General features: G+C 45.7%; 1 protein-coding gene across 1 annotated transcript in view; it reads right to left on the minus strand.

The window, feature by feature from the left end:
* Positions 1-27054, minus strand: part of EDEM3 (ER degradation enhancing alpha-mannosidase like protein 3) — a 67357-nt gene extending 40303 nt beyond the window's left edge. Inside the window, exons 1-7 of the mRNA XM_066597091.1 lie at positions 26784-27054; positions 16896-16941; positions 13168-13268; positions 7684-7723; positions 5915-6027; positions 4682-4835; positions 2202-2336 (exon numbers count right to left, since the gene is read on the minus strand). Of these exons, the coding sequence (XP_066453188.1) occupies positions 2202-2336; positions 4682-4835; positions 5915-6027; positions 7684-7723; positions 13168-13268; positions 16896-16941; positions 26784-26914 (720 nt within the window). The 5' untranslated portion in view covers positions 26915-27054. The remainder of the gene's footprint in view (positions 1-2201; positions 2337-4681; positions 4836-5914; positions 6028-7683; positions 7724-13167; positions 13269-16895; positions 16942-26783) is intronic.
* Positions 27055-27485: the final 431 nt, after the last annotated feature.

Consider the following 27485-nt stretch of genomic DNA (forward strand, 5'->3'; position numbering starts at 1 on the left):
CAGCAAGCACTGTGCGGTCCGTCCGTTCACCTCGGAAGTGCCTGACGGACGGACCAGAGCAGGAAGCGGTCTTTTTGACCGCTCCTGCTCTGCTTTAAAGGCACAGAAGAAGATGCCGGCTGGAGGGGACATGCCTGGCGATCGGGCCAGGCCAGGCAAGGTGAGTACAAATTTTTTTTTTTGATGTCAGAACCCCTTTAACCTCACTCTTGCCACTGGCATTGAATAAAGCAATATAACCTACTAAAAAAAAATTTAAAAAAAAATACACAAAACTTTTCAACATAGCCCATCCTATCAACAACAGCCTATAGATCATGCCACTCAATGCTGTCAAAAGCTTTGGCAGCGTCAAGTGAAAAAACAGCCCTGCCCCCTCGAACCTGACGGTTCTTCTGAAACTTCAAATAGGGTCTCCTTAAACTGATGGTAGTTGATTTATTTGGCATAACGCTGAACTGATCTTCATGCATTAAATGAATCCTAACCAAAAGGAAACTTTTTGCAAGTACCTTGGCTAAAATGTTTATATCAGTAGTCAAATACATTGTATGATAAGAATCGGGAATAGACAAATCCTTTCCTGGTTTAGGAATTAAGACAATTCTAACCTCTCTGATAAATGATGCAATGATTCATTAAAAACCATTAATGTGGCAGAAGGATATCTTGAGAACATTAAAAAAATTAATTTGGAAATCCATCCAACCCAGGCGGCTTTTCATTAGGAAGTCTTGCTACTGCATCCTTAAGTTGGTTCAGTGCCAAAGGAGCATCTCTAACATTGCTCTTTGGTCATCAGATAAAATGGTTAGATGCACCTGGGCGAGACACTCAGGATTATTGTGATCTCACTACATTTAGAAGCATATAGATCTTTAACATTTTTTGTTTTTTGTGATAGTCTCACACATGTCACAAAACAGAACTCTGCCTCTTTCCTATTACTTTCTACCGGATTAGTGAGAGAATATATATATAGGCTTGCTCTGCTTCTAAGATTCGTCACTGAAGGGTCATAATATCATCCTGAGATTTAGACTTGGACGTATTAAAAAGTTGTGCCAAGTTGTGCCTGAGATTTTTTTTTTTTTTTTTAACACTTGGGAAGTTTTTACTTTTTTTTTTACTCATATGATCGTATGAATAGTCCATGTGAATACGCCCATTCAAATGGGTCTCATTTCCATCTGGTTTTCAAACAGAAAATTCCCTACTAGTTATGGTTAGCCACAAGCAAAGTGGGGCGTGATCAGACCCAGTTCGGGATATATACTCTATTCTATTAACATAAGGGAGCACAGATGGGGTTCCTATTGGAATATCTGTTCTAGAAAGTATTATGTGAACTTGAATAGCAAGAATATCGAACTTCTAGATTTCTCAACGTCCACAAATCGCATAGACCCATTTCTACTAATAGATATGCAAAATCAGTTGGCCAAGTAGAAGCCACTATATGGCTTTTATTAAAATCTATCCAAACAGGGATCCAGGCAATTATTAAAATCCCCAGAATTAACACACAAACAGCAAGAGACATAGCCATAAAATCCATCACCTTCTTAATACAGTCAATGGAATACGGAGAGGTTAGATACATATTGGCACAAAAAAAATCCTTCTGTGCAATACTACATCTATGACATACAAATCTTTCCTGGGAATCTATAAGGGAGGACTCGCATCTAACAGGAATACTTGTGTTAATCAATACACTCCCTCTTTGTGAATAACTTGAGTGCACAGAATTAAAAGAATGTGCCGAAGAAGAAAGGTGAAGAAAGTATATAGAATCTCTTGCAATGGGTCTCAAACAAACAACAAATCGTTGAAATTGTTGAATAGATGAAAAAAACAGTATAAGTTTTAGAGTTTTCCCCCAAAAACTGGAGCAGACACGTAAACTCTGAACTTGAGCCCTAACGCAGGTGTGAACGCAGGCTAAAAGGTATAGAAGCCAAAAATGCATGCATTTCAGAGAAAGAGCCTCTGCAAAAGGTGTCCCTTCCGCCTTACCAAACCAGATACTTGCACTTTAGTCTTAGTTTATGTTTCAACATTCTTAAATATCAGAGAATCTGTTTGAATGTAAAAGCAGGTAAACACAAACTGCACATCAACTATGTAGAAGAAGCTGTCTGATTAGGTCTAAAAACTTATGAGAAGTTAAAAAAAAAACAAATGCTTCATGAACCAACCTCAAAAATAGCTATTCCTGTAAAACGGCTGAGTGCAGCAAACTCTAGGATGAGGGTCCCAGCACAGGCGGTACATGTGTCTGTCTCAGTACCGGTACGAGCCTCAGGCCGTCCAACGCCAAACTTTAGGTTCACCTTAAGAACAAATACATTTATAACTTATTGGTCATTTTACTACAATCAGAACATTTATATACAGTACTAGATGTAGTAAAAGAAAATAAAAATAAGTGCACCCACAAAACTCCCTTTTTTTACTCTGTAATCTAAGAGGGAAAAAAAAAGAACTTTGTTTCCAGCCCCTGGCTACAGACATGGAAGAGGTGAAAGGTCCCTGTACCGTTATCCGATTGCTTTGGCTTGTGAAGGGGGCCACTCCGACAAGGGCTAGCTCACACTAGCACTAGGGGTTTCCGTTTTCCTGCTCCATCCTGCCAGCAACTCCATCAAACTTATCCATAGGGGTTTATTCACCCAATGAAGGCCAGAAAGTATCCCTTTAGCCTTCGTTGGGGCGTTGTGTTTTACATACCTTTTTTTGCCCTGTTTTAGTAACGGCAATCACAGAAGAATGAACTTTCCTATGGAGTGGGCTGCTGCAAAAGAATCTGGGCCAAGTATACCACTGCGTGCCCATACAGTGGCACATGCTGCAGGCTTCCAACAGAGGCATACGTTGGAAAATCCTCCATACATATAGCTCCAACAAAAGGCTTCAACACAGGGGGGCTAATGCCCTAATCAAAATACTTCAGTTTTCTACCGCAAATAAGGCCTCCTTCCCACGAACGGATTTACGCCGCGTAAATTCGCGGCAAAAATCCGCTGCGTGGCCCCCTGCTATTAGGTTCTATTGAACCTAATAGCACAATGCTCACGATGCGTAATTCCACCGCAGAATTACGCACCGCGATTTCTCCCGTCCTCACCCGCAGCATGCTCTATTTGCTGCGGGTGAGGACGGGCTGTACGCGCTGACGGCTTCCATTGCAGTCAATGGAAGCCGTCCTTTCACGCTATCTCCCGCTGTAACCAGCGGGAGATAGCGTGAAAATATGCTTCCCCACCTACCGCCGCAGCGTCATTTGACGCGGCCGGCGCGTCACGTGACACTGCCGGCCGCGTCACGTGACGCGGTGGGCGTGTCACACGACGTGACGGCGGTGGGCGGGGAAGCGTTTTCACGCTATCTCCCGCAGGTAAGTATAGGGGCTCTGGGGGGCGCCGTGACGGGCTTCACTGCGTAATATTACGCGGCGGAGCCCGTCACGCTCCTGGGAAGGAGGCCTTACACCAGAAAACTCTTACATGCTTCGTACAACATTTACTATGTGCTTTTAGGCACTTTTGGACAAAGTGACGTTGCCTAAATTGCGCCAAAAATTGTGCCAGAATGTTGGCGCAATTTTCCGCATACAATAATCCAACCAACGAGTGGTATAAATTTATACTACAGTCCTAAAATTCAACAGATTTATCATTCAGCAAGACTACTGTCTAACTTTGTACTGTCCAACTTTTAGACCGGATTAGTAAATAAGCCCCAGTGTGCACAGATCCTAATTACTAAATGATAGAAGTGCTTCAACTTACAGGTTAAAGGCCTAATGAGGTATTCTGGTAACAAGTCACCTGATTACTGTCAGGTACAATCGAGACCTTATGTTCGTATGCTCTAAAGGAATGTCCGCTCATACATACATCTATTTCTATAAGCTCCATATTGGGTATCTACAGTTTAAAGGGGTTGTCCCGCGCCGAAACGGGTTTTTCTTTTCTTCAAACCACCCCCCCCCCCCCCACCCACCCCCCACCCCGTTCGGCGCGAGACAACGCCGATGCAGGGGTTAAAAAAAGAACACCGCACAGCGCTTACCTGAATCCCCGCGCTCCGGTGACTTCTTACTTACCGGTTGAAGATGGCCGCCGGGATCTTCTACCTCCGTGGACCGCAGCTCTTCTGTGCGGTCCATTGCCGATTCCAGCCTCCTGATTGGCAGGAACTGGCACGTGACGGGGCGGAGCTACACGGAGCCCCATTGAGAAGAGAAGACGACCCGGACTGCGCAAGCGCGTCTAATTTGGCCATTAGACGGCGAAAATTAGACGGCAACCATGGAGACGAGGACGCCAGCAACGGAGCAGGTAAGTGAATAACTTTTGTATGGCTCATAATTAATGCACAATGTACATTACAAAGTGCATTAATATGGCCATACAGAAGTGTATAGACCCACTTGCTTTCGCGGGACAACCCCTTTAATCTTTTCCCCAGTTGCTGTCAGTCTGATCTTTACAGGAGAGGCCCCCAACCGTGCTGGGATATCAGATAATTTTTGGGATTACTCTGGTTGCATGCCATGTTACCTTATGATCTAAAAATCCTAGTATCTGATTAACACCATTCCCCTGTTCCTACAGGATATCAAACTAATGTGGCACATTCATACTGTTAGCAGACTGTAGATGCTAGAACTTACTCTTGGATAAGGAAGACCACTTGTAGTGTTGAAAGCTGGGAGAAGTTTGTAGCCAAGCTCCTTAGCCATATGTAACAATTCATCATTGTACCATAACATCAGTTCTCCTTTCTCTTTTAGCATGATAGCAACCGAGTGTCCCCCAAGTAGTCCCCTGAAAAGAAGGGAGAGCATCTTAAACTTAGATATTCCATACTAACATATTGCTCAATCCATCACGGTGGAGCAGTACTGTAATTCTTTTACTTAAAGGGGTTGTCCAAAATTGCCACATAAGGGCTGCCATCCATGAAACCCATCTTAAAAGGGGAGATGCATTCACAGACCACAGGGGTAAGGGAAAAAAAATCCTCATTTTCATGTGAACTATAGAAAGAAAAACTGCCTTTTAAATGACATATTTGCAAAAATATGAAATTTTTTTATTTCCTCCTCTAAATTGTATTAGCTCCTAAAAAAACAAAACCGTCGGATCAAAATACTTATGACACCCCTCAGTGAATATATTAAGGGGTGTAGTTTTTAAAATGGGGTCATTTGTGGAGGTATCTATCATTCTGACACCCATGAGCCTTTGCAACCTTGGCTTAATGTAGGAAAACAAAGCGTTCCTCAAATTGCTGATAATGTTAAATTTGTACCTCTTCTAAAAAGTACAAAAAAAACTCCAAAACAAAAAAAAAACACTAAAGTTTAAAGTGTGCATCCAGAATAAAGTAAACAGATGGAAATATATATATATATATCTTATCAAAAATTTGTACAGTATGTTTGCACATATTTAAGATATTGCAATTGAAAATGTGAAAAAAAAAATTACAATTTTCTCAACATTGTCCCAATTTCGGCGCTTTTAATAAATATACACAAATTCTATCGGTCTATTTTTATCACCTAAATGAAGTACAACATGCGGAGAAAAAACAATGTCAGAATCCCTTGGATATGCAAAACCTTTACGGTGTTATTCCCTGTTAAAGTGACACATGTCAGATTTCAAAAATTTGGCCTGGTCATTAAGGCCCGAACAGGCTTGGTCACTAATGGGTTAAACAGCAAAAAAAAAAAAGGGCAGATTATTTTACTGTGCATAGGTCATACTTCTAATAGATGCTGGAACCTGAGGCTTTTATCACCACAGGTTGTAGTCACCTAGGCTGTAAATGACATCCAACATTTTATTGTCTACCGGTATAACTAGCAGACATGAATGACATTTCTACATCCACTTACCCCAACACTCGAATGTTTGTCTCAAACACAGAAACCACAATGTCATTATCCAAGTTGACATCATTTATTACTTTTCTAACAGCATCTTCAAATTCCTGGGTTCTGTTTAGCACCTATGAAGAACACAAATGGTGACATCAGATGTCAATAGTCCTCTAGTTTTCAGGGATACCCGGTCAGTTCCTCTTTCACAAGATGTATGGCTGTCACCTAACTTGTGCCCCGACAGCACAAAGCAATAAAGCCAATGATGGCATCAAACAGAATTACCTTCTTTAAATAGTTTCCCACACATTGTTTAACCCCCTAACGCCACAGGGCATACCGTTACATCCTGTAGCTTCATGGTCTGTATGGAGGGAGATCGCTGGCAGATCCTGCTACATACAATGTGGGTACCGGCTGTTTCTTAAAGCTGGCACCTACCCACAACAGCTCCAATAAGCCATAGCGCTCATCGGAGCTGTTAACACTTTAAAATGCCTCGACCTGTCCGCCCCCCCACGATGAGATCGCAGGTTGCCGTGCGGTTGTCACGTGCTGCCATTGCAGAGTGCCTATCAAGGCCGTGGCACAGCGTGTGCCCATGACTGTAGCGTAGCTTGATAGAATGCCCGTCAGATCAGATGTAATGCTATGGCAATACATCATACTGCAGGAGTGATCAAAGCATCGCAATTTCTTGTCCCCTCTGGAGGCTTAAAAAAAAAAAGTTTAAGATTTTTTTTTTTTAACGAATTAAAATAAATCAAAAAATAAAAAAGGTAATAAAAGTAAAAAAAAACAACTTTTGCCATATTTATAATAAAAGAATCAAAATAACAAAACCAAAAATACAAGTTCAATCTATCAAAATAATGCATTATTTACCCCGCGCAGTAAACATGGTCAGACAAAAAATAAAGCCAGAACTGCACTTTTTTGGTCACCCGATCTCCAAGAAAAAAAATGCAATAAAAAGTTGCATGTACTCCAAAATGGTGCAAATAACTTTTTCAAAGATATTTATTTTTTTTTAAATAATAGTACAGAAAAAAAAATAAAATAAAAACAAGACTATATAAATTTGGTATTGTGGTAATCGTACTGACCCATAGAATAAAAGCCACGTCATTTTTGTTGCAGGGTGTACGTCGTAGAAACAAGGCACAGCCAAAGATGGTGGAATTTCCTTTTTTTTTTTTTATTTCACTCCACATAGAATTTTTTAAAAGTTTTTCAGTACATTATATGGTACATTGAAAGTACAAGCTTCTATTGCAGAGGATCAGACACAATCTAGCGGGATTTATTAACAGCTTATAAAGCATCTGCACAACCTGGAAAGGTCTATACGGCTCGGCTCACATTTCTATCTTGTGTTTTCCACCATGAGTTCTGCCACAAATGCTGGAAATTGATGTGTGAAATAATATATATTTATCTTTTAATACACACAGAGTAAAAAAGAAACATGATAGTCAATGGGTTCCATCACGTGCCGCCAGTTCGTCAGCTATATTTTTGCTCTCCCAGAGGCGCAACTTGAAGATTCGGGGCCCCCGATGTAAAATCTGTTAGCAGGTCCCCCAACCATAATGCTTTATTCATACTGCTAGGTTCCCTACATAGAGAAGATGGCCTTATGGGCCCCCTAAGGCTCCTGGGCCCGGGTGCAGCTGCATGCCCTATAGTTACGTCCCTGTGCTCTCCCATTTCATAATGAAGCAGAGGAATGGAGATAAAACAGAGCCTAGCTTAGCACTGACAAAGGAGATAAAGATACTTACCACCAAGGTATCCAACGTGTCAATTAATGTTAAAGAAAACCTACAAAAGATTTAAAAAAGATATATTAATCACTCACAATGTGGTCACTTTTCAAGTTGGACATGAATATTGGTTTTACTTCGTTACTACATTGTATATTATATAACATAAAACCTCAAAACAAGAGCCCATATAATGTGCCGTCTACGTAAGGTAAAGGTGGTCACACATGGAAGATCGGAGGAGTCTGATGGGTTAATGTCGTATGAACAGCTGTATGAACTAAAATATGTACATCTGCGTCTCTACGTCAATGACACCGGATGACGGAGGAGACATCTTTTTTAGAAACATAATTTCCAAGAAAGATCTGTCATCCAAATAGCGAATTTCAACCACGGCAGACATGTTGGAAGACCCTGACCGCGTCATCAGATGCAACGTCTTAGAAGACCTCTAGGCAGACATCTTGGAAGACCATGACCGCGTCATCAGATGCAACGTCTTAGAAGACCTCTTGGCAGACATCTTGGAAGACCATGACCGCGTCATCAGATGCAACGTCTTGGAAGACCTCTTGGCAGACATCTTAGAAGACCATGACTGCGTCATCAGATGCAACGTCTTGGAAGACCTCTTGGCAGACATCTTGGAAGACCATGACTCTGTCATCAGATGCAACGATCGTTCTTTGTTATAATTCACCCGACGACTGATCGTTTTGGTTGAAACTGTCCGCTTTCATCATCCTTAGTATAAGGTGTCAGACAGGAGCTGCAGGTTCAGCCTCTCTCCCCTTCAGTAGGTTCAGGATCTGTTAAGGCCATTTAGACACAACGATTATTGCTCAAAAGATGTATTTAGAGCTAATTTTGAGCGATAATCATCGTGTCATTTACAGCGCAAGATGTTTGCTGAAACATTGAGCGATCACCTTGCGCTCCGAGCGGAAAATGTAGAAGACAAGCAGGGCCGCTTGTCTTCTGCAATCAGCTGTTCCCCGCTCAGAGCGCCTGGTTGTTATACAGCCAAGTGCTCCAAGCGGAGAATGCAGAAGACAAGGGTGTCCCCGCTTGTCTTCGGCATCCAGCTGTTTCCTGCTCTGAGCACCCGGCTGTTCTACAGCCGAGCGGGGTATAGAGAACAGAGCTAGACCGCTGTGTTCTTCATACCCCACCTGTGTTCAGGGAGTGGGATACAGCTGAAACAATAGTATCAGCTGTATGCCACTGTGAATCCCTGATAAGGCTCATAGTTGTCTTTCAGCATGCTGAAAGACAACGATCAGCGACGGCATAACGAAAGCTGCATGATGTCAGTGCAGTTACACACAATGGTTATCGCTGAAAAGACGGCTTTTGAGCGATAATCGTGTGTAAATAGGCCTTTAGTGTGACTGACAGATGTAGCAAGAAAAGGAGTTCAGCAGCTTGTAGTGTATCGCAGAGCGCTGCAAGTGCAGAAAGTAAGCCATTAAGAATTTTAATACAATCCGAAGTAAAAGGTGTCCATAGCCTTTTTATGCGTACTAGATTGACGTGATGCTCGTTACGTGAACATAAAAGGTTTGTATAAATGGTTGTAAAGGTTATAAGAACTGTGGAGCCGAGGATTCAGCTTGAACTGTTCACTGTCCACGGCTTGGTCTTTCACATTTTGGGGACATGACAACCATCAAACTGGTAAACACTTGACATGAACATTGCTTAGCATTGCTTGACTCTCCCTAGCGGTGCTGTTGGCTGAAACACAACAGCACCACAAGACTAAGGCCTCATGTCCACGGGGAAAATCAGGCCCGCTACGGATTCTCCATGGAGAATCTGCAGCGGGTCCCTCCTGCCCCGCGGACATGAGGGCTGAAAATAAGAATAAATCAGAATTAACTCACCTCCCGCACGCTCCGGATTCTTCCTTCGCTGCCGCGTCATCTTCTCTGCGTCGCAGCCGGATCTTCTTTCTTCGGCCCGGCGGATGTGCAGGAGGACGTCGGTGACGTGCCCCGCGCATGCGCCGGCCCGAAGCAAAATGATCCGGCCGCGACTGAGAGAAGAAGGCGCCGCGGCGAAGAGAAGAAACGGAGCGGGTGAGTAAAATCTGATTTTTGTCTCCCGCGGATCCGGACGGCTTCCATAGGCTTCAATAGAAGCCCGCGGGAGACCCGCACGAAAATGGAGCATGGTCCAGATTTTTTCATGCTCCATTTTTTTTTAATTCACTTTTATTGACCATCCGCGGGTATTTATCTACCCCGCGGGTGGTCAATGCATCCCTATGGGGCGCGGATCCGCGGGCAGGAGAAGAGTTAAAATCTGCTGCGGATTTTAATTCTTATTTTGCCCGTGGACATGAGGCCTTAATATAGGAGCTCTAAGCGTTCTAGGCGCTGTTCAGAATTATAGGCTGCCTGCACACAGCAGAACCAAATCTCGCAGTGGATTACGGGTCTGGCCATGGCCGGTGACCCTGTGTAACTGTCATTGTTCTTTTCTGTACTGCAGAAGTTTTTTTTTCCGCGCAGAATCCGCAGCCTGTCCACAATGTCGATTGTGTAGGGCCCGCGGTTCAGACGGCTTCCACTGACTTCAATGGAAGCCTTTTGTGCAGACACTGCAGGAAAACGGAGCACGCTGTAATTTTTCCTCCACAAAGCAGAAACCGCAATTTGTTTCCCCTTGTGTGCAGGAAGAATCACTTTTCCGTAGTATGCTATGGAAGGTATTTGCTGCGGAACCTGAAGGCGGACGACAGCTCCGGATTTCACAGCAAAAATCCGCCTGTGTGCAGATGGCCTTATTTGTATAAGACGGGTCCGGTTCAGACTCATGTCAGAGGGAGCGGGGGAATCGTTTGTTCCCATTGTTCTCTTGTGTTACATGATATGTCTTGGCACAATAACCAATATAAAAAAAAAACACTTTATTACATCAATGTGTATTATGCTGGGATGGAGCATGATATTATAACACATTATTGAAGTTTCCTTATTTTTTCTATCTTTGTAAACTTTCTCGAGAATGCAAGTAAAATATTGGTATGAAAAAAAAAACTACTGGCTGTTCTATAACTTAGATTTACATATCTTGAGTACTGCCCCCTGCAGCATATTCTACACAGATCAACCAAAACTCTCCTCTAAGGTGGGCTGGATTCACACGAACGTGAAAACCGAGCCGATATACGTCGTACTTATCTGCAGCATGGGGGAAGGGGGGGGGGGGGGAGCGGAAGAGCCAAGAGCAGGAACTGAGCTCCCGCCCCCTCTCTTCCCCTCTGCACTTTTTGCAATGAAAGGAGGCGGGGCGGGGGCGGGGCTACGTTCTGAGAATTATCCCCGCCTTGTTTCGCCTCTCACCGGTGCAAATAGTGCAGAGGGGCGGAGAGGAGGCAGAGAGGGGGCGGGAGCTCAGTTCCTGCTCCTGGCTCTTCCATCCCCCCCCCTCCTCCCTTCAATGAGGACGACATATATCGACTCGGCGTGAAAACCGAGCCGATATACGTTCGTGTGAATCCAGCCTAAGGTCGTATGATTACCGAGAATTACATGGGGGCGCTGTATACCCGTGTGATACGCAATAGGCAATCAATTACATCGCCTTACAATGTTTCAATTACATAAGCGTGTTGGAACGGCTTAATAAGCGAATGCAAAAAGAAACGCAGCATGTTCTATTTTGCCACGGCAGTACGCCGGGTCATCGCCCCTGCAACCGACCCTAACTATCTACACATCTAATGTATAATATACACATCTAGATCCCCATCCTGGTAGTACTGCCACATACAGAGCTTTCACCCTAGCCCACAGCAATCACATTTAAAGCGAAAATATAAATACTGGATAATAGAGAAAAAAAGGTTCTAAAGTGCTCAACCTAAAGGGATCCCATCATGTAGAAAAGGCAGACAATACTGAAATCTAAAGGAAACCTGCTGAACAGATGACCTCGGTGTACTCTACATTTTAGGTCGGCTTAAAACTGCCATTTCATCGCCCGTATTTACGCGTGCAATGTGCATAGAATCGAACCCATTGATTTCAATGCATTCATCCACGTCTCCCCGCGCGCAAAGAAAAAAAAAATTGGACTTGTTCTATCTTTATGAGTATTTGCACACCAAAGGTCACCATAGAAGTCTATGGGGAGTGCAGAAACGCACGCACAATGCGCAAAGGTATGAGAAATATGCTATACAAGTCAATGAAAAAAAGACAACACATCTGGAACTCATTAGGCTAAATAGCCATTTAAATCAGAGTGTTCATCAGCCGCATGTAAATGAACATGCCCTGTGTGTGCAAAAAGAACAGTATAAATGCCAACACATGTCAAAGAAAACCGCGTATGTAGTGCAAATACTTTGCACTAAGGTGTGAGCAAAAACACATACGCCCGTGTGAAGGGGGCCTGAGGGTGCTTTCACATGGGACAATCATCACTCTGTTTAGACACGGGACTGGTAGTTTTGGTGACTGGAGGTGGAGCATGCTGAGATCTCTTCCAGCGACCCACCTCCATTCACCGTGTTTAAACTGATCAAGTTGTCGCTTATTAGTCGCTTCATTTCTGTGAGCTGCATGAAGCGACCACCGACTAATGGGCAGGGCCTGGGCTTAAATGGGACAACTATTACTGAAAAAAATTGTTTGAGCAATTTTTTGGCTCATGTAAAGCCACCCTTAAAGGGGTTGTCCCGAGGCAGCAAGTGGGTCTATACACTTCTGTATGGCCATAATAATGCACTTTGTAATATACATTGTGCATTAATTATGAGCCATACAGAAGTTATAAAAAGTTTTATACTTACCTGCTCCGTTGCTGGCGTCCTCGTCTCCATGGTGCCGACTAATTTTTGGCCTCCGATGGCCAAATTAGCCGCGCTTGCGCAGTCCGGGTCTTCAGCAGTCTTCTATGGAGCCGCTCGTGCCAGAGAGCGGCTCCGTGTAGCTCCGCCCCGTCACGTGCCGATTCCAGCCAATCAGGAGGCTGGAATCGGCAGTGGACCGCACAGAAGAGCTGCGGTCCACGAAGACAGAGGATCCCGGCGGCCATCTTCAGCAGGTGAGTATGAAGACGCCGGACCGCCGGGATACAGGTAAGCGCTGTGCGGGTGGGTTTTTTAACCCCTGCATCGGGGTTGTCTCGCGCTGAACGGGGGGGGGGGGGGTTTAAAAAAAAAAAAAACCCGTTTCGGCGCGGGACATCTCCTTTAAGGGCATTTTACATAGAGCAATTATTGTCTGACTAGTCCTGCTTGAACAGGATTGGGCTTGCAATACCATTCTGCGCCACTGCACGTTGTATGGAGCTCTGTTAGTTTCAGTGCAAAGTGGATCAGCTGATCAGCAGGGGTGCCAGGTGTTGGACCTCCACCAATATGATATTGACACCTAACTTATCAATATAGTTCTGGAACACTCCTGAAGTCTTCGGCTTCTTTTACAGATTTAAAGATAAAAAAAATATAAAAACACAAGATATCTGATAGACTCAAGAACTTACTTTCCCAAAGCATCATCCACATCTCCTCTACTTGGTTCCTGGCCACGTATTCTCCCACGACAGGTCAAAGGCATCAGTTCATCAGCTGGATATGCATGTTGCTGGGAGGCCAAGAGGAAAAGGTTAAAGCATTTTTAGTTACAATAAAATACGGTCTGATTAATAATTTAGATAAATATGCAGCCGTCCCTAAAAGTCATGTTATTAATCGCGTCATCCGAAAATTGAAAGGAGGAAAAAAAAAAAAAAGTCGAGAGATAAGGAACTCAGAGAAAGCGAGTCTTGCAGATCAAAGTTAAGGCTAGAGGAGGCTGTAAATCACTTCCTATGGGCACCTCGCTGGGCCTGCCATGCCAGCACACTAGTGAGCCCGTTCACAACAGGAACCAGTGAGGGATGCAACATGCTGGAGGATTAGAGTTCTTGCTGTCGTCAACTAGAACTCCTACTGGTATGCTCAGCAGTTCTATGCTTACCCTCTTAGGCCTCATGTCCACGGGCAGATGATCCGCAGTTCAATATGCCCATAGGCAATCACTGTGCATCCGCAGGTAACTAAATACCTGCAGATGTCATTTTTTCCCTGCACGCGGGAAAACAATGCAGCATGCTCCATTTTCTGCAGATTCCCGCACAGACAGCTTCCGCTGAAATCAATGGAAGCTGTGTGATCTGCGCCGCACCCGCAGCGGTGATGTGATGCGTCATTTTTTTATTGTTACAATAAAAAACTTTTTTTTTTTTTTTTATATTTCAAAGTTTTGATGTAACTTTTTCATTTGTTGAACTCGCCTAATAAAGTTTGCCAATAAAGAGATCGCCTCTCCAATAGTTTTAGACAAGTATTCCCCATCACAGATTCTTCTGGGCACAACTAAATGAATATGAGGGCAGAAGTCTAATGCCAAGCTTCTGTTTAGTCACTTTGTGCCACAGCGACTGACAGGTGAACAACTTGGCTGCTGACTATCATACGAGTGTGTGCGCCCTCCATATTCCTCAGGGGACCCCGGCTGAGGAGGAGAGCAGGTGCATCTGTACAAGAGCAAAGGGCCAACGGAACAGAACATGAGATCAACAAATGAGACCGCGGTACGGGTGCACGGAAATCTCTATGGCGGTGGAAAATACATGTGAAAAACACGTAGGCAGGCATTCTCTACACCCCAAAAATAAACATGAAGTAAACGCTACATGAAGCATGACTAACACCAGGATTTCTTTGCTACATTAGTGATATTTGCCTTCCGCCTCAGTGCTGCCCTATACATAAAGCAAGCATGTGGATGCCGCATGACAGGCAACTGCAGCAAACACAAACTTTGCCCTTACGTGTATTGTGAGGACAGATAGTCCATAGCCGTGACGAGCGAGATCGGCCTCCGCACCGGCTGACTGCATGCATGTAACGCCCGAGGTTTATAACACTGCGGAACATCCAAGCATTAAGATCTTGATTCCCCATGATCCGATCCCACAGGTAACAACTAATGTATACCCTACCAGGTTTTAATTAACCCTTTCCAATCCACTGTCTGACATCTAAAGACATTCTTATTGAAGGCTGTACAGCTCCGATGTCAGAAGACGTCCGGCAGGGTATTCTTAATGTAGATTACTGGCCACTCTGTTGTTGGGGGGCCTCTCCAGCATGTCACCTACCGCAGTACTGGCTCTATCCTGCAGATGGCGCCATTGTATACTGGCAGAAAGAGAAAGCCCCCGAGGAAACCCTGAATCCAAAATTGGATTGCAAAGGGTTAAAACTCTTAAAATTGTAAGGCATCAAATGGTTATACCTGGTCTTTTTTAATATTGATGCCCACCAATGGAAATTCCGCTGGTGTTGCTCCTGCAATACCAACTGGGCCCCACTGCACTATGGTGAGCGCTTTCTGCTTTCTGCACTGGCCTCAGCCACAGGAAGCAGCGGCGGGGATCTGGCAATTAGCAAAGAAAAAGCCCCAGAATCCCCCCCCATAAGGGTATGTTTACATGTTGCCAATCTGCTGCAGATCTACACCAAAAGCCGCAGCAAAACACGTGTAAACATGCAGGAAGACGAAAACCCCATCAATTCTGCTTTTTTTTCACAGGATTAATCATCCTGCATAAATAACATGAAAACATATTATTTTGCGAATTAGTACAATTAAATAATTTTGGTATTGTATTTTTTTTATAGGTTTTTCCTCTATTGCACAATAAAGACCTTAGTAGGCCGACTATTTTTTTTACATCATTGCATTCAAGGTTTCATAACCAGAGATGAGCGAGCGTACTCGCCAAGGGCAAATACTAGAGCGAGTAGTGCCTTCTGCGAGTACCTGCCCGCTCGTCTCAAAAGATTCGGGTGCCGGTGGGGGGCGGGGAGCTCACCCCCGCCGTCACTTGACTCTTTTGGGACGAGCGGGCAAGGTACTCGCAAAAGGCACTACTCGTGCGAGTATTTGCCCTTGGCGAGTACGCTCGCTCATCTCTATTCATAACCTTTAAAAAAAAATAAAGGCTTTTATGGACGGAGCTCTGTGAAGGCTTGTTTTTTGCTTTGACAAGTTGTGCTTTTTATTGGCTTCATTTTGGGGTACATAAGGCTTTTTTGATTAATTTTATTACAATTTTGGGGAGGCAAAATAAAAAAAAATAAGCAGTTTTTTTTTCCCCCCACAGTTTTTGCAGTGCAGGATAAATATGGTGTTCTACTTTTTGTACAGGTGGTTACAAATATGATACCACCAAATATGTGTGGGGGGGGGGGGGGGAGGGGGTGTTAATTTTTTTACATTAGTTTTTTTTTACGTAAAAATAAAAATGCATGTAAAACAAAGATTATGTCCCAGTAGAGGACTTGAACCAGAAAAGCTCTTATTGCTAAGGTAATGTATTGCAGTACAATAGTGATCATAGGCCATGGCAAGCTTGGACACCGGTGTCTGGAGTCCTGTTACGATGGCAACACATGGGCACTATCAGTCGCAGCAGACTCCCGCTTCAGGGTGGCACAGGCTCATTTCTGAGCCATCCACAGGACGTAGGTTTATGTCCTGTTGCGTTAACTACCACCTGTGACGTTAAGGAACACTATCGCTTTGGACGGTGAAAAATATATATATTTATCTAACTGTTGGATTCAACTCCTATGAGCAGAGGATTTTAGAATTACTTAGAATAAAAAAAAAAGGGGGGGGGGGGGCGGGCAGACATGTACCATGCAGTTTAAAGCGATTCTGTGTCATCAAGTACATCCTGCCCAAACCACGGATAGCACGAACCCTAGACAGGGACGCCTGTTGCCCCCAGGGGCACTTTACTCTGAGATGCTGTGTCAGGGAGAGGAGCCGTCACTTTGCAGGCAGCAGACTGGGGAGCTTCAAAGTGTATTCATTCTGAAACACTAACATTCCATAGTAAACCACCCACGGGGCAATAGGCATCCCTGCCCTGGGTTCAGACTACCTCTTGTGGTTCGGGCAGGATGTACCTGGTGAAAGAATCCCTTTAAGACTGAGTTTCCACATTGTGGTGACCGTAAGCATTCAAATCCCTGCCCACTTATGGCAGCCAATGCCCACAGGATCCTGCCAGCATTACCGCCAAGACGGTGTGGCCATCGAATGCCGCAAGTGGGCGAGCATTCTAATACATGCGGTAACTGGAGTGTGGAAACCCAAGATACTATTTAACCATTAGTTAGTGTGCTTTATAGCACAGATTAGAACGATACTCACCATATAATTGCCAAAAGCGTGGTCGAACATTTCCAGCACTTGTACCCTGGAAGACAAGAGCAGGCATTACTGGGGGCATTGTATGAACTGGATTTAGTGCTTTACAGTCTTGGAAGTTCACATTTAGTTTTAGAACAACATAAAGTTACTTGAGACGGGCGAGGTCAAGATTTTTAACAAAAAAGTGTAATTACACTTATTTTTTCCCCCTCGAACCCATGACAGCCCCCCTGGAGAGGTAACCTGAGAAGATAAGTTTCAAAACATGGCGTTTTACAGGCGCCTGTGTGAGCAGCCTACAACGGATTTCCACTTATGCTATCTGCTCTCTAGAATCATTTTAATGCATATATTTAATACATATAATTTTTTTTGTCATTTTGTACATTTTTACTATGTATACGTACACTTTTTTTTTGTTAAAGTGATATGCAACTTAAAAGGCAGGGGGAAAAAAACGAGCTGCCGTCATTGGTGCGAGAACAGCCGATTTTCGTTCAGTGTAATCACACTTTTGCCCCGTCACCCATGATGGCGCTCCTGGAGAGTTACCAAAGAAACCAAAAGTTAGGGGAGGGATAACGGCTTGCAAGACTTTTTGGCCAAAGGATAGGTCAGATACAGTAAGTGAAGTCTATAAGAAGGTATGTGTAGAGCTCCCCGTCGTCGCAGATCTGATCCATAGAGGCCTCCCCATGGGCCTCCCTCACACAAGCATTTTTGTACAGCGTTTAGCTCTGTGTTTTCAGCCCAGCGCTATACGTTGTACAAGGCTCCCATTCATTTCAATGGCGCTGCTCACACAGGGCTGAAAACACAGCGTCAACACTGCGGTTTGACAGCGTTCATATTCTATTTTTGGTCCTGCTTCGCCCACTGAAATGAATGGGCGTCGGTTTCAGCGCTGCCAAAAACACGGCACAACTTGGTACCCAGCTTTTGGCAGCGCTAAACGCCCTAGCTACACTGCCTGAGTCAAAAAATTTAATGGAAAGAAAAAACAATACTCACCTTGCAGGTGATGTAACTGTCCCCGGCGGCGCTCTCGGGACTTGTCAGCCAGCAGGGGAACTTTCGCTGGTAACGGAGATTCTAAATCCCTCGCCTCCAGCGAGACATTGCTCTAATTTGCCGAGTTGGCTGAGCCAATCAGAGCCAGGGGTGGATACATCCAATCACAACCATTCATTCAATGGCTGTGATTGGATGCATCAGCGCTGACTCTGATTGGCTCAGCGGGCTGTCACTCAGCTGACTCAGCCAATCAGAGCAATCTGCCGGCCTCACAAGGTCCCGATAGCAGCGTCGGAGACAGCGACTTTAACTGCTAGGTGAGTATTGATTTTTTTTGTTTTTTTTATCAGCAGCCTTGGCTGCATTTTCAGCTGTGATGAAAACACTGACATAACGCATTCTGGCGCTGCTGAAATCGGGCGAAATCTGCAGTAAATGCAGCGTTGAAAAACTCTGCGCTTCTGCAAACACTCGTGTGAGGGAGGCCTGAGGCTGGGTTCACACAAAGCGGATTTGCCGCGCGGAATTTCACAGCGGCAAATCCGCCCGCGGCCGCTAATTTCGGGATTAGCCAGCCATGTGGACGAGATTTCTCAGAAATCTCATCCACACGGGACGGCTAATCCGCTGCGGTAAGTCCGGCCGAAACCGCGGCTGTGGCCACCGCAGCCGCGGTTTCAAAAGATGCTGCATGTCGGTTTATTATTTACTTTCGTCGCGGCCGCGCTCTCCTCTATGGAAGCGCTGGCCGCAACGGAAAAGCGAGCGGCCAGGCCGCTTCAAAGCCGCCGCGGCTTTTTCCGCGGCGGTTCTCCCGGCGGAAATCTTGCGGTTTTTGCTGCGGCCAAACAGTGAGATTTCCGACGGGAATATGCCCTGTGTGAACCCAGCCTTACTGTTCAAGAAGCAGAAAGTGTTGGTTGGAATGAGCTGAGAAGACTAGGGGGAGAGATCCTTAGACACAAGCTAAGGAGATAGCCTGCCTGATCCATCGGCTAATAGTCGACTGACAGCAGATCCCCTATTCTTTGCAAGGCTAAATTCTCAGAGGATCTCCCAAGTTATGCCACCTTCCTTCTGGCATCATTGCTGGGACCCTTGTTCTTAGGGTCGTTCTGAGGCTTCACTGAGAAACTTCTGGTATGTATTGAAAACCGAGGCCTCCTGAAATCAGTTACAGCCGACACCCGGCGGCAACAGCCTAGATAAGCCGCGCAGCTCATCAGGGCTGCTAACCATTTAAATGCGGCTGTCAATTCTGACCGCAGCATTTAAATCCCCCAAACGATGTTCAGCGGTCCCATATGGCCGCCTGTGATGAGGTCACAGGGAGCCGTGCAGGTGTCATGGCAGCCGGGGTTCTTCTGAAAGGCCCCAGGGCTGTCATGACAGAATGCCTATTAAGCCATCCGCATGGTGTGGCTTGATAAACTGCCTGTCAGATTGCAATATGATGTAATGCTACGGCATTACATCATACTGCAAGAACGATCAAAACATCGCTAATTGTTGTCCCCTCAGGGAACTAAAAAGAAAAGTAAGAATAAGAATAAAGTTTTACTAATTATTTTTTAAAAAAGTAATAAAAGTTAAAAGGAAAAAAAAAAACCCTTTGCCATAAAAAAAATGCAATAAAAAAAACGATCAAAAAGCCGTATGCATTCTAAAATGGTAACAATGCAAACTACAGGATCTCCTGCAAAAAATGAGCCCTCGCACAAGTATGTCAACGTAAAAATTGAAAAAGTTATTGCGCTCAGAAGATGGCGGCAGAAAATAATTTACAAAAAGTTAATGTCTTTGAAAAAAAATAAAAGTAGTACAGAAAAAAAAATATATATATATACACACGTTTAGTATCGTAGTAAACGTACTGACCCACAGAATAAAGTTATCAGGTCATTTTTGCTGCAGTTTGTGCGCCGTAGAAACAAGATGGACTGAAAGATGGTGGAACTTGTTTGCTCTTTTTTCATTTTACTCCACTTAAGATTTTTTGTTACGTTTTTCTGTACATTATTTGGTACAATACATCGCACCATTGTAAAATACAATTCTTACCGCAAAAATCAAGCCCTCATACAGCGACATTGTTGGATAAATAAAAGGAGTAACGTTTTTTTTTAAAAGAGAAGGGGGGTGGGAACAAAAATGGAAAAACTAAAAAAAAAGCTTGGTCACTTAGATGCATCAGCTAAAAAAATAAATAAAAAATAAAAATCTACTGCTGACCCTAGAGGAGGAAGAGAAGACAAAATATGCTCCCTAGGAGTTTTGTCTCCAAGACGCTCTTCTAGTTGTGCAAGTCAAGACTTTCAAGGAAAGAGCAACATGTGGCAGAAATGGCAGGCCTGAAGGCTGACCTAGAGGCCTTCCAGGCTTCCTTAAGGTAACCATCGGCTTTATGGTCTAAGACATCAGGAAGGAACCCAGATCCTCAATGGGTAGAGAATTCTTCCTGACCATTTTTGCCACAGGACAATTTTGGAAGATCCATCCCAACAGGCAGAACCCTCTTCACTGAAGGGATGTTTTCTCTTGCTTATTCTAGGGATAAAACACTTTCTATCTGCATTCTTCCATTCAGCCTTAAAGGGGTTGTCCCGCGGCAGCAAGTGGGTCTATACACTTCTGTATGGCCATAATAATGCACTTTGTAATGTACATTGTGCATTAATTATGAGCCATACAGAAGTTATCAAAAGTTATTCACTTACCTGTTCCGTTGCTAGCGTCCTCGTCTCCATGGTGCCGTCTAATTTTCGCCGTCTAATGGCCAAATTAGACGCGCTTGCGCAGTCCGGGTCTTCTGCTCTTCTCAATGGGGCTCCGTGTAGCTCCGCCCCGTCACGTGCCGATTCCAGCCAATCAGGAGAAGAGCTGCGGTCCACGGAGGGAGAAGATGCCGGTGGCCATCTTCACCGGGTAAGTAAGAAGTCACCGGAGCGCGGGGATTAAGGTAAGCGCTGTCTGGTGTTCTTTTTTAACCCCTGCATCGGGGTTGTCTCGCGCCGAACCGGGGGGGGGGGGGGGGGGGGGGAGGGGGTGTTGAAAAAAAAAACAAAAACGTTTCGGTGCGGGACAACCCCTTTAATCAAGCTCTAGACATCCTTAACCCTTTCCAATCCAATGTCGGGCCTGCCCCGACATCATCATTTTCCTTCACAGTTCCGATTTCGGGACAGGCCCGACACTGCAGTGCAGGAGTGCATCTGCACCCGATCATCAGACACATCGGGTGCAGATAGACTCCTGCACTGATCCTCATCAAGGACCACCAAGGAGAAGGCAGAAAGGGTTTTTAACCCTTTCTGCCTTTTCCTTTACACATTACATAGCGCTCAATTAGTGCTATGTAATGCAGAGAGATTCCGGCTGGTGATCATGTGACCGCCGGTGTTACCTGACCCCCAGCTGTCACATGATCGCCGAGCCGGGAAGCAGAAAGGATAATGCGGAAGTATTACTTCCGCATTTCCCCCACGGTGCAGTATTACTTCCGCATTCCCCCCCCACGGTGAAGGGAAAATTTATTTTTTCTCATCCATTCTCCCCAGCTCCAATTTATTTGGAGCTGGGGAGAATGGATGAGAAAAAAATAAACTGATTGGAAAGGGTTAATATTCAAAGAAGGTTGAGCACTGGAACCTTCGAACATAGAAGCTTCAGCAGATCTTATAGTTTTAATATCCCTTATATCCATTGTAGCTCTAACGGAGGACAATGTACGGCTAAAAATGGACCTAGATAAGCTGGGGGCTTGGGCAGAAAAAAGGCAAATGAAGCTCAACATTGATAAATGTAAGGTTATGCACATGGGCAGGAGAAACGGATGTCACCAATATACACTAAATGGGGTACTGCTAGGGAAAAGTGATATGGAAAAAGACCTGGGGGTAGTAGTGGACTGTAGATTAAACTGGAGCAACCAATGCCAGTCAGCTGCTGCAAAAGCTAATAAATTCTTGGGGTGCATTAAAAGAGGTATAGGGGTGAGAAGCAAGAACATTATTCTCCCACTATATAAGGCACTTGTCAGGCCTCACATGGAATATTGTGTACAGTTCTGGACACCGGTGCTCAGGAAAGATGTTGCAGTGCTTGAGGGGTTCAAAGAAAGGCAACTAAATTAATAAATGGCATAAATTGGTTTCTGCCTTATTGAGTTTTCTTTGCCTTCCTCTGGAACAACATGGGGGTTGGAAGCAGGCCGAACTGGATGGGCATTTGTCTTTTTTCAGCCTATTATACTATGTTACTAAACCCAGCCAGGAACTCCTACCTGTGTAACAGGAGACCAGAAGTGCAAGCCGGCTCCCAAAGGACACCTAAGACCTCAGGGACTCCCCAGGATAAGTGGATGAGGTAAGTGGATTCCTGCAGCTGGAAGCATGTCCTTATAAACCATAACTGCATTCCAGGTCTATCTGGCTGGACCGGAAACCTGAATGGAGGTAGGTGATGTTTGTCACACTTGTACCTTCTCATGTTTCCTGTCCAGCAGTGGGAGGTCCTCTGCAGGGGTGCTGTCATGGGCATGAGGGCAAGACCTTCCTACCGGGTGCATTCATATGTAGCTCATTTGGTGCAGATCTGTAAAAGATTTTACCCTTTCAATTACATTTGAACTGAAGGAGTGAAATCTGCTGCAGATCTGCTCTAAAATCCACCGCAAATCAGCTACAGATGAACGCACATTTAGATAGATAGTATGTACTGGGCTAGAACGGTATTGCAAGATCTCGCCGAGAGAAAACAGCCGGTTGGCAGGAGTGTGGAATCCCGCCGACCTTACATGGATTAAAAAAAAAACAAAACTATATTATATCTATCTCTTTAAGACCTAAGAGCGGTAAATTTACAGTGCTTGGTCCTGGGCTTCAAGCTGGCCAATAGCGGGAGTATGGCATGGGGTGGAATTTAAAGGGGGTTGTCCCGCGCCGAAACGGGTTTTTTTTTTTTTCAACCCCCCCCCCCCCCGTTCGGCGCGAGACAACCCCGATGCAGGGACTTAAAAAAAAACCCAGCACAGCGCTTACCTGAATCCCCGCGCTCCGGTGACTTCTATACTTACCGGTTGAAGATGGCCGCCGGGATCTTCTTCCTCCGTGGATCGCAGCTCTTCGGCACGTGACGGGGCGGAGCTACACGGAGCCCCATTGAGAAGAGAAGAAGACCCGGACTGCGCAAGCGCGTCTAATTTGGCCATTAGACGGCGAAAATTAGACGGCAACCATGGAGACGAGGACGCCAGCAACGGAGCAGGTAAGTGAAAAACTTTTTATAACTTCTGTATGGCTCATAATTAATGCACAATGTACATTACAAAGTGCATTAATATGGCCATACAGAAGTGTATAGACCCACTTGCTGCCGCGGGACAACCCCTTTAAGCTCCTGCATCGAAGCAGGAGCAGGTCAGGTCCTTGACTGTCAGACAGAGCCGAGGACCCTGAGGGGATGGATTTTTTTTTTTTTTTTAACAGCTCTGCCTTCTCTTTTCCAGGCTATATAGCGCTCAGTGAGTGCTATGTACTAAAGAGAGAAGGTGAATGTTATTTCAGCACGGCGATCATGTGACCACCATGTGCCCCCTGTCACAGCAGAGCTGCAGGGTCCTAGCAGACTGTGATCAGCTCTGCCAGTGACTACTGTCACTACAGGGGGGTGTTTTCTCCTGTAATTGGGACTCCTATGGATTCTTCTCCCATGGATGCCCAGGCTACAGTTGAAAATTTTGAAATTTAAAGGCCCAAAAAAAAAACAGCATATAATGTGAATGACCCTCAGAGGTCTTATATGTAGTTTACAAAAAAAACTGATAATAATAATAATAATAATACACAAAGAAAATGACCCACCGATGAGAACCAAGCCCGTCGCCATATGCACCCTATAATCCAAGGCTATACAAATTAAATATCAAAACGTCCTAAACAAAGTGCGCAACCATTCCTGTACTTCATTTTAGCATAAATATACTAATTTTAAAAACAAACTAAGTTAAAAAATATAAATTATTCAGCTCTTTACTCCCAATAAGATGAGGGGAAAAAAGTAACTGAAAAGAGATATTTAAGAAATAGCCCTATATGTCACAGAAGAAAAAAAGGGCAGCAAAATAATGTTGGTAGCTGAAGAAAAAAAAGGGGAGTAAAACCACCACATGGGTAAAATCCCTAAAAAGTGTCTGGGCCTCAAGGGGTTAAAATGAATATCCATCATACCAGGTAAGTGTTCCCCTATGGGTCATAAACTGTGTTCAGTTTATATGCCAGCAGCTTTCCTACAGCATATGCCAAGCGTATCGATGGGCTCAATTCACCCAGCATATGCCAACAGGGTGCGACTCTGGCATATACCAGGGGCTGGTATGGCATATACTTTTCTTTTAGACTCTTATTCTATACAAAACTTTATTTTTTACATATGTCACTTTATCCCTTTCATTAGAGGCGCACATTGGGAAATCCTCTGATGAAGGGCTCGAGCGCAGTGTGAACAGTGTGACTGAATTAAAGGGCGTTTGTTAAAGAGTTAACCCCACAAATGACCAGAAGTGTTTGATGGTTGGGCTCTGGCTGCTGGGACCTCCAACATCAGGACAATTTTGCATCTCAAGATCCCCTAGTCAAGGAAGCGCTGGAGCAATCCCTCCACAACAGTGAAGGACGCTGTGGTCACCCATCAAATATTTATCACCTGGCCTATGAATAGAGGTTAAATGTTCTTGTGGGATAACACCCTTAACAGGGAAGGGCAGTGTTTCTCATGGCGGGCAGCTCTTACCTGCAGCCACATCCATCATAAACAGATTCCCTGTTAGAGACTGTATGAGGAATCATGTGGCGGAATATTCCCCACACGAGATTATAAGGCTACAGTAACACACAACAGGTGAAGAGGTGAAATCCGCACCACACGCCGTAGACTTACAATCCGCACCACACGCCGTAGACTTACAATCCGCACCACACGCCGTAGACTTAGGTTGGGTTCGCATGGGGCAGAATTTCTGTGCAGACTTTTCACACGGAAATTTCACCTGCAATCTTAAGCAGCAAATTGGATAAGATTTGCAAAAATCCACACGCCAAACTGAAACGGACATGCCGCGCAGAATTTAATGTCGCGCCATGTCAATTGCATTGCCGTTTATGCTGCAGGCTCTCTTCTATGGGGAGAGATAGCCGCAGCGGAATAAACCACTCAAAACATGCACCAAATGTCTCAGGACTTCAGCTGCGGAAATCTCGTGGAACTTCCGTGTGGTCTCGCTGCACACATTCCACGAGATGTCTGCCCTTTGTGAGCCCAGCCTTAGGCCTCTTTCACATGGGGGCAGCGATATCACCGCTACAAAATTTGATGGCTCCGATTGTGCTGCTCAGCCAATCAATGCAGAGCTGGATTAACCATTGTCAGTGCTGTGATTGGTACATCCAGCGCTGCATTGACTGGTTCTCGAATGCTGCTCAGCCAATCAGAGCCACCACTTCCTGGAGGCGGGATTTATAAATCCCGCAACCAGGAAGTGATTTTCTGTGGGCGGTCGAGGCCTGCAGGACGTGCGCTGAGGCTGCAGAGGGACCCGGACCGAGACTTCTGGGTAAATATTCCGTTATTTCATTTTTTTTTGGAGTGCAGCTAGGACTTGTTTTTGGGTACATAAAACCCAAATCACGGCAATACAGAGCACGCCGCAATTTTTTTATTTTGCATCAGAGCAAACAGCGCTAATGTGAAGGAACCCATTGGAAAGTAGGGGGTTCACATACATGTGTTTTCTCGTGCCATTACAACGCAGCAAAATCACGCGATTTTGTCGCCCGTGTGAAAGCGGCCCGACGACCAACAGCTCCATTTATGCAGCGGATTCTTTTAACACCACGTCAAGAGGATCTCTTGTAATCCCCGTGCGGTAGATCTTCCACAGCCTGGTCTGCTGCCAGACATCCATCATGTAAGGCCAGCGCACGCAGCCGCAAGGCCAGCGCACGCAGCCGCAAGGCCAGCGCAGCAGCTGGCGAGCCGGCCCATCGCCGTGTACAGCAGCGGTTTTGGACCGTCTCACCGGGGTCATTTTTTGTTTAGAGTTCTCCCTCTGTCGCTCAGCGCCGCTACATATAAATGCCGCGCAGACGTAAAGTGTCACTGCGTACGTGCAGCGCCAATTACGCACCCGTTGAGAACAATCGCTGCGTTCTTTCTGGCAGGTGTATCCTACACAACGAATAGTCGCAGGCGTCAACGGATGAAAATCAAGGCGCTTCCATCGACTCCATTTCCATCGACTCCATTAATGGCGCCCGTAATACGCGGTGAAATGACACTTGTGTGAGGCGGCCTACGGCTCATGGCACGGGCGTATGCGGAATGCTCTGCGGACCGCGCCATACGTGGTGAACACACAGCTGCCTTCACGCCTGCGTTGGGGATTCTGCTTTCTGGCTGCGTTCGGGAAATAGGAATGGGGAATCCCCCCGACTGAGTGTTCCCATCTCTGAACGGACCCGAGCAGCACCGGCAGACCCCACCGACTAGAATGGCCCCCAAAACGGAATTCTCACTTTTTTTGGCAGCACCCCTTTGCAGAGGGTTCGGCGCATGCCTCTGCAATGGGGTGCTGCCAAAAAAAGTGAGAATGCAGGGCCCCGGCAGAGGTGTCAGGGGGCCCACAGTCAGACCCCCAACAATCAGCACATGAACGCCATTAGTGGGAAGACCCTGAATAACGGCCAGCTGACAGGATACAGGCGGCCATACACAGTCATCAAGAGGGCAGAGCAGTCAGCAGACAGTCCCCTCCTCGCCCTACAGGGGGCTCCAGCAGACCCCCAGGTGGGCAGTACCACAGTGCAGCCTCACACCTACCTGAGCTGTGTCTTCTCCTCCTTGCTCATGGCCGCATGCCCGGCTGCCAGGGAGGCTCGGAGCAGCAGGCACACCAACAGCTGTCTCCACAGCACCCCCCACTGGCGGGGCGTCTCCACTGCACAGCCCATAGCTGACCACCGGACTGCGGGCGCTAGGCCCTGTGTGCAGACATGCCGCGCCGGGGAGAACGCGCTGTGTGCGGCCTGTCACCGCCGGCGGCCGCGCTCTGCCGACCCCGAGCTACTGTCACACTCACAGCCGCTGGCTGGTTCCGGCTTTCAGCAAGGAGCATGACGCGCTGGCAGAGAACCGCGCTCAGCCAATCAGCGGGCCCGCTCGTGCAGCGTCACGTACCTGACGTGGCCCGGAGATCCGGGGGGCGGGGTCACTGTCACGTGCTCCTACCGTAGAGCGAGATGTGGTGATGGCCGAGGGCTTGTATCCCTCCTGTGTGGAGGATACTGTTTGCCCAAGGCTGCCTTAAAGGGCTTGTGCAAAGATGTCCAGTTCTTCTGTTACACAGAATATAATATAGAAGAGGGTATATCTCATATATCTGAGGCCCAGTGCACACTGGAGGGTTTGCATTGCGGAACCCGGAGTTGGCGTCTGCCCCTGGATTCCACAGCAAATACTGCCCATAGACATGCTACGCAAAATCGCTTTTCCATGTCCAGAAGCGGAAATCAATTGCGGAGG

Source organism: Eleutherodactylus coqui, chromosome 3 (assembly GCF_035609145.1).
Source record: "Eleutherodactylus coqui strain aEleCoq1 chromosome 3, aEleCoq1.hap1, whole genome shotgun sequence".
Taxonomy (NCBI): domain Eukaryota; kingdom Metazoa; phylum Chordata; class Amphibia; order Anura; family Eleutherodactylidae; genus Eleutherodactylus; species Eleutherodactylus coqui.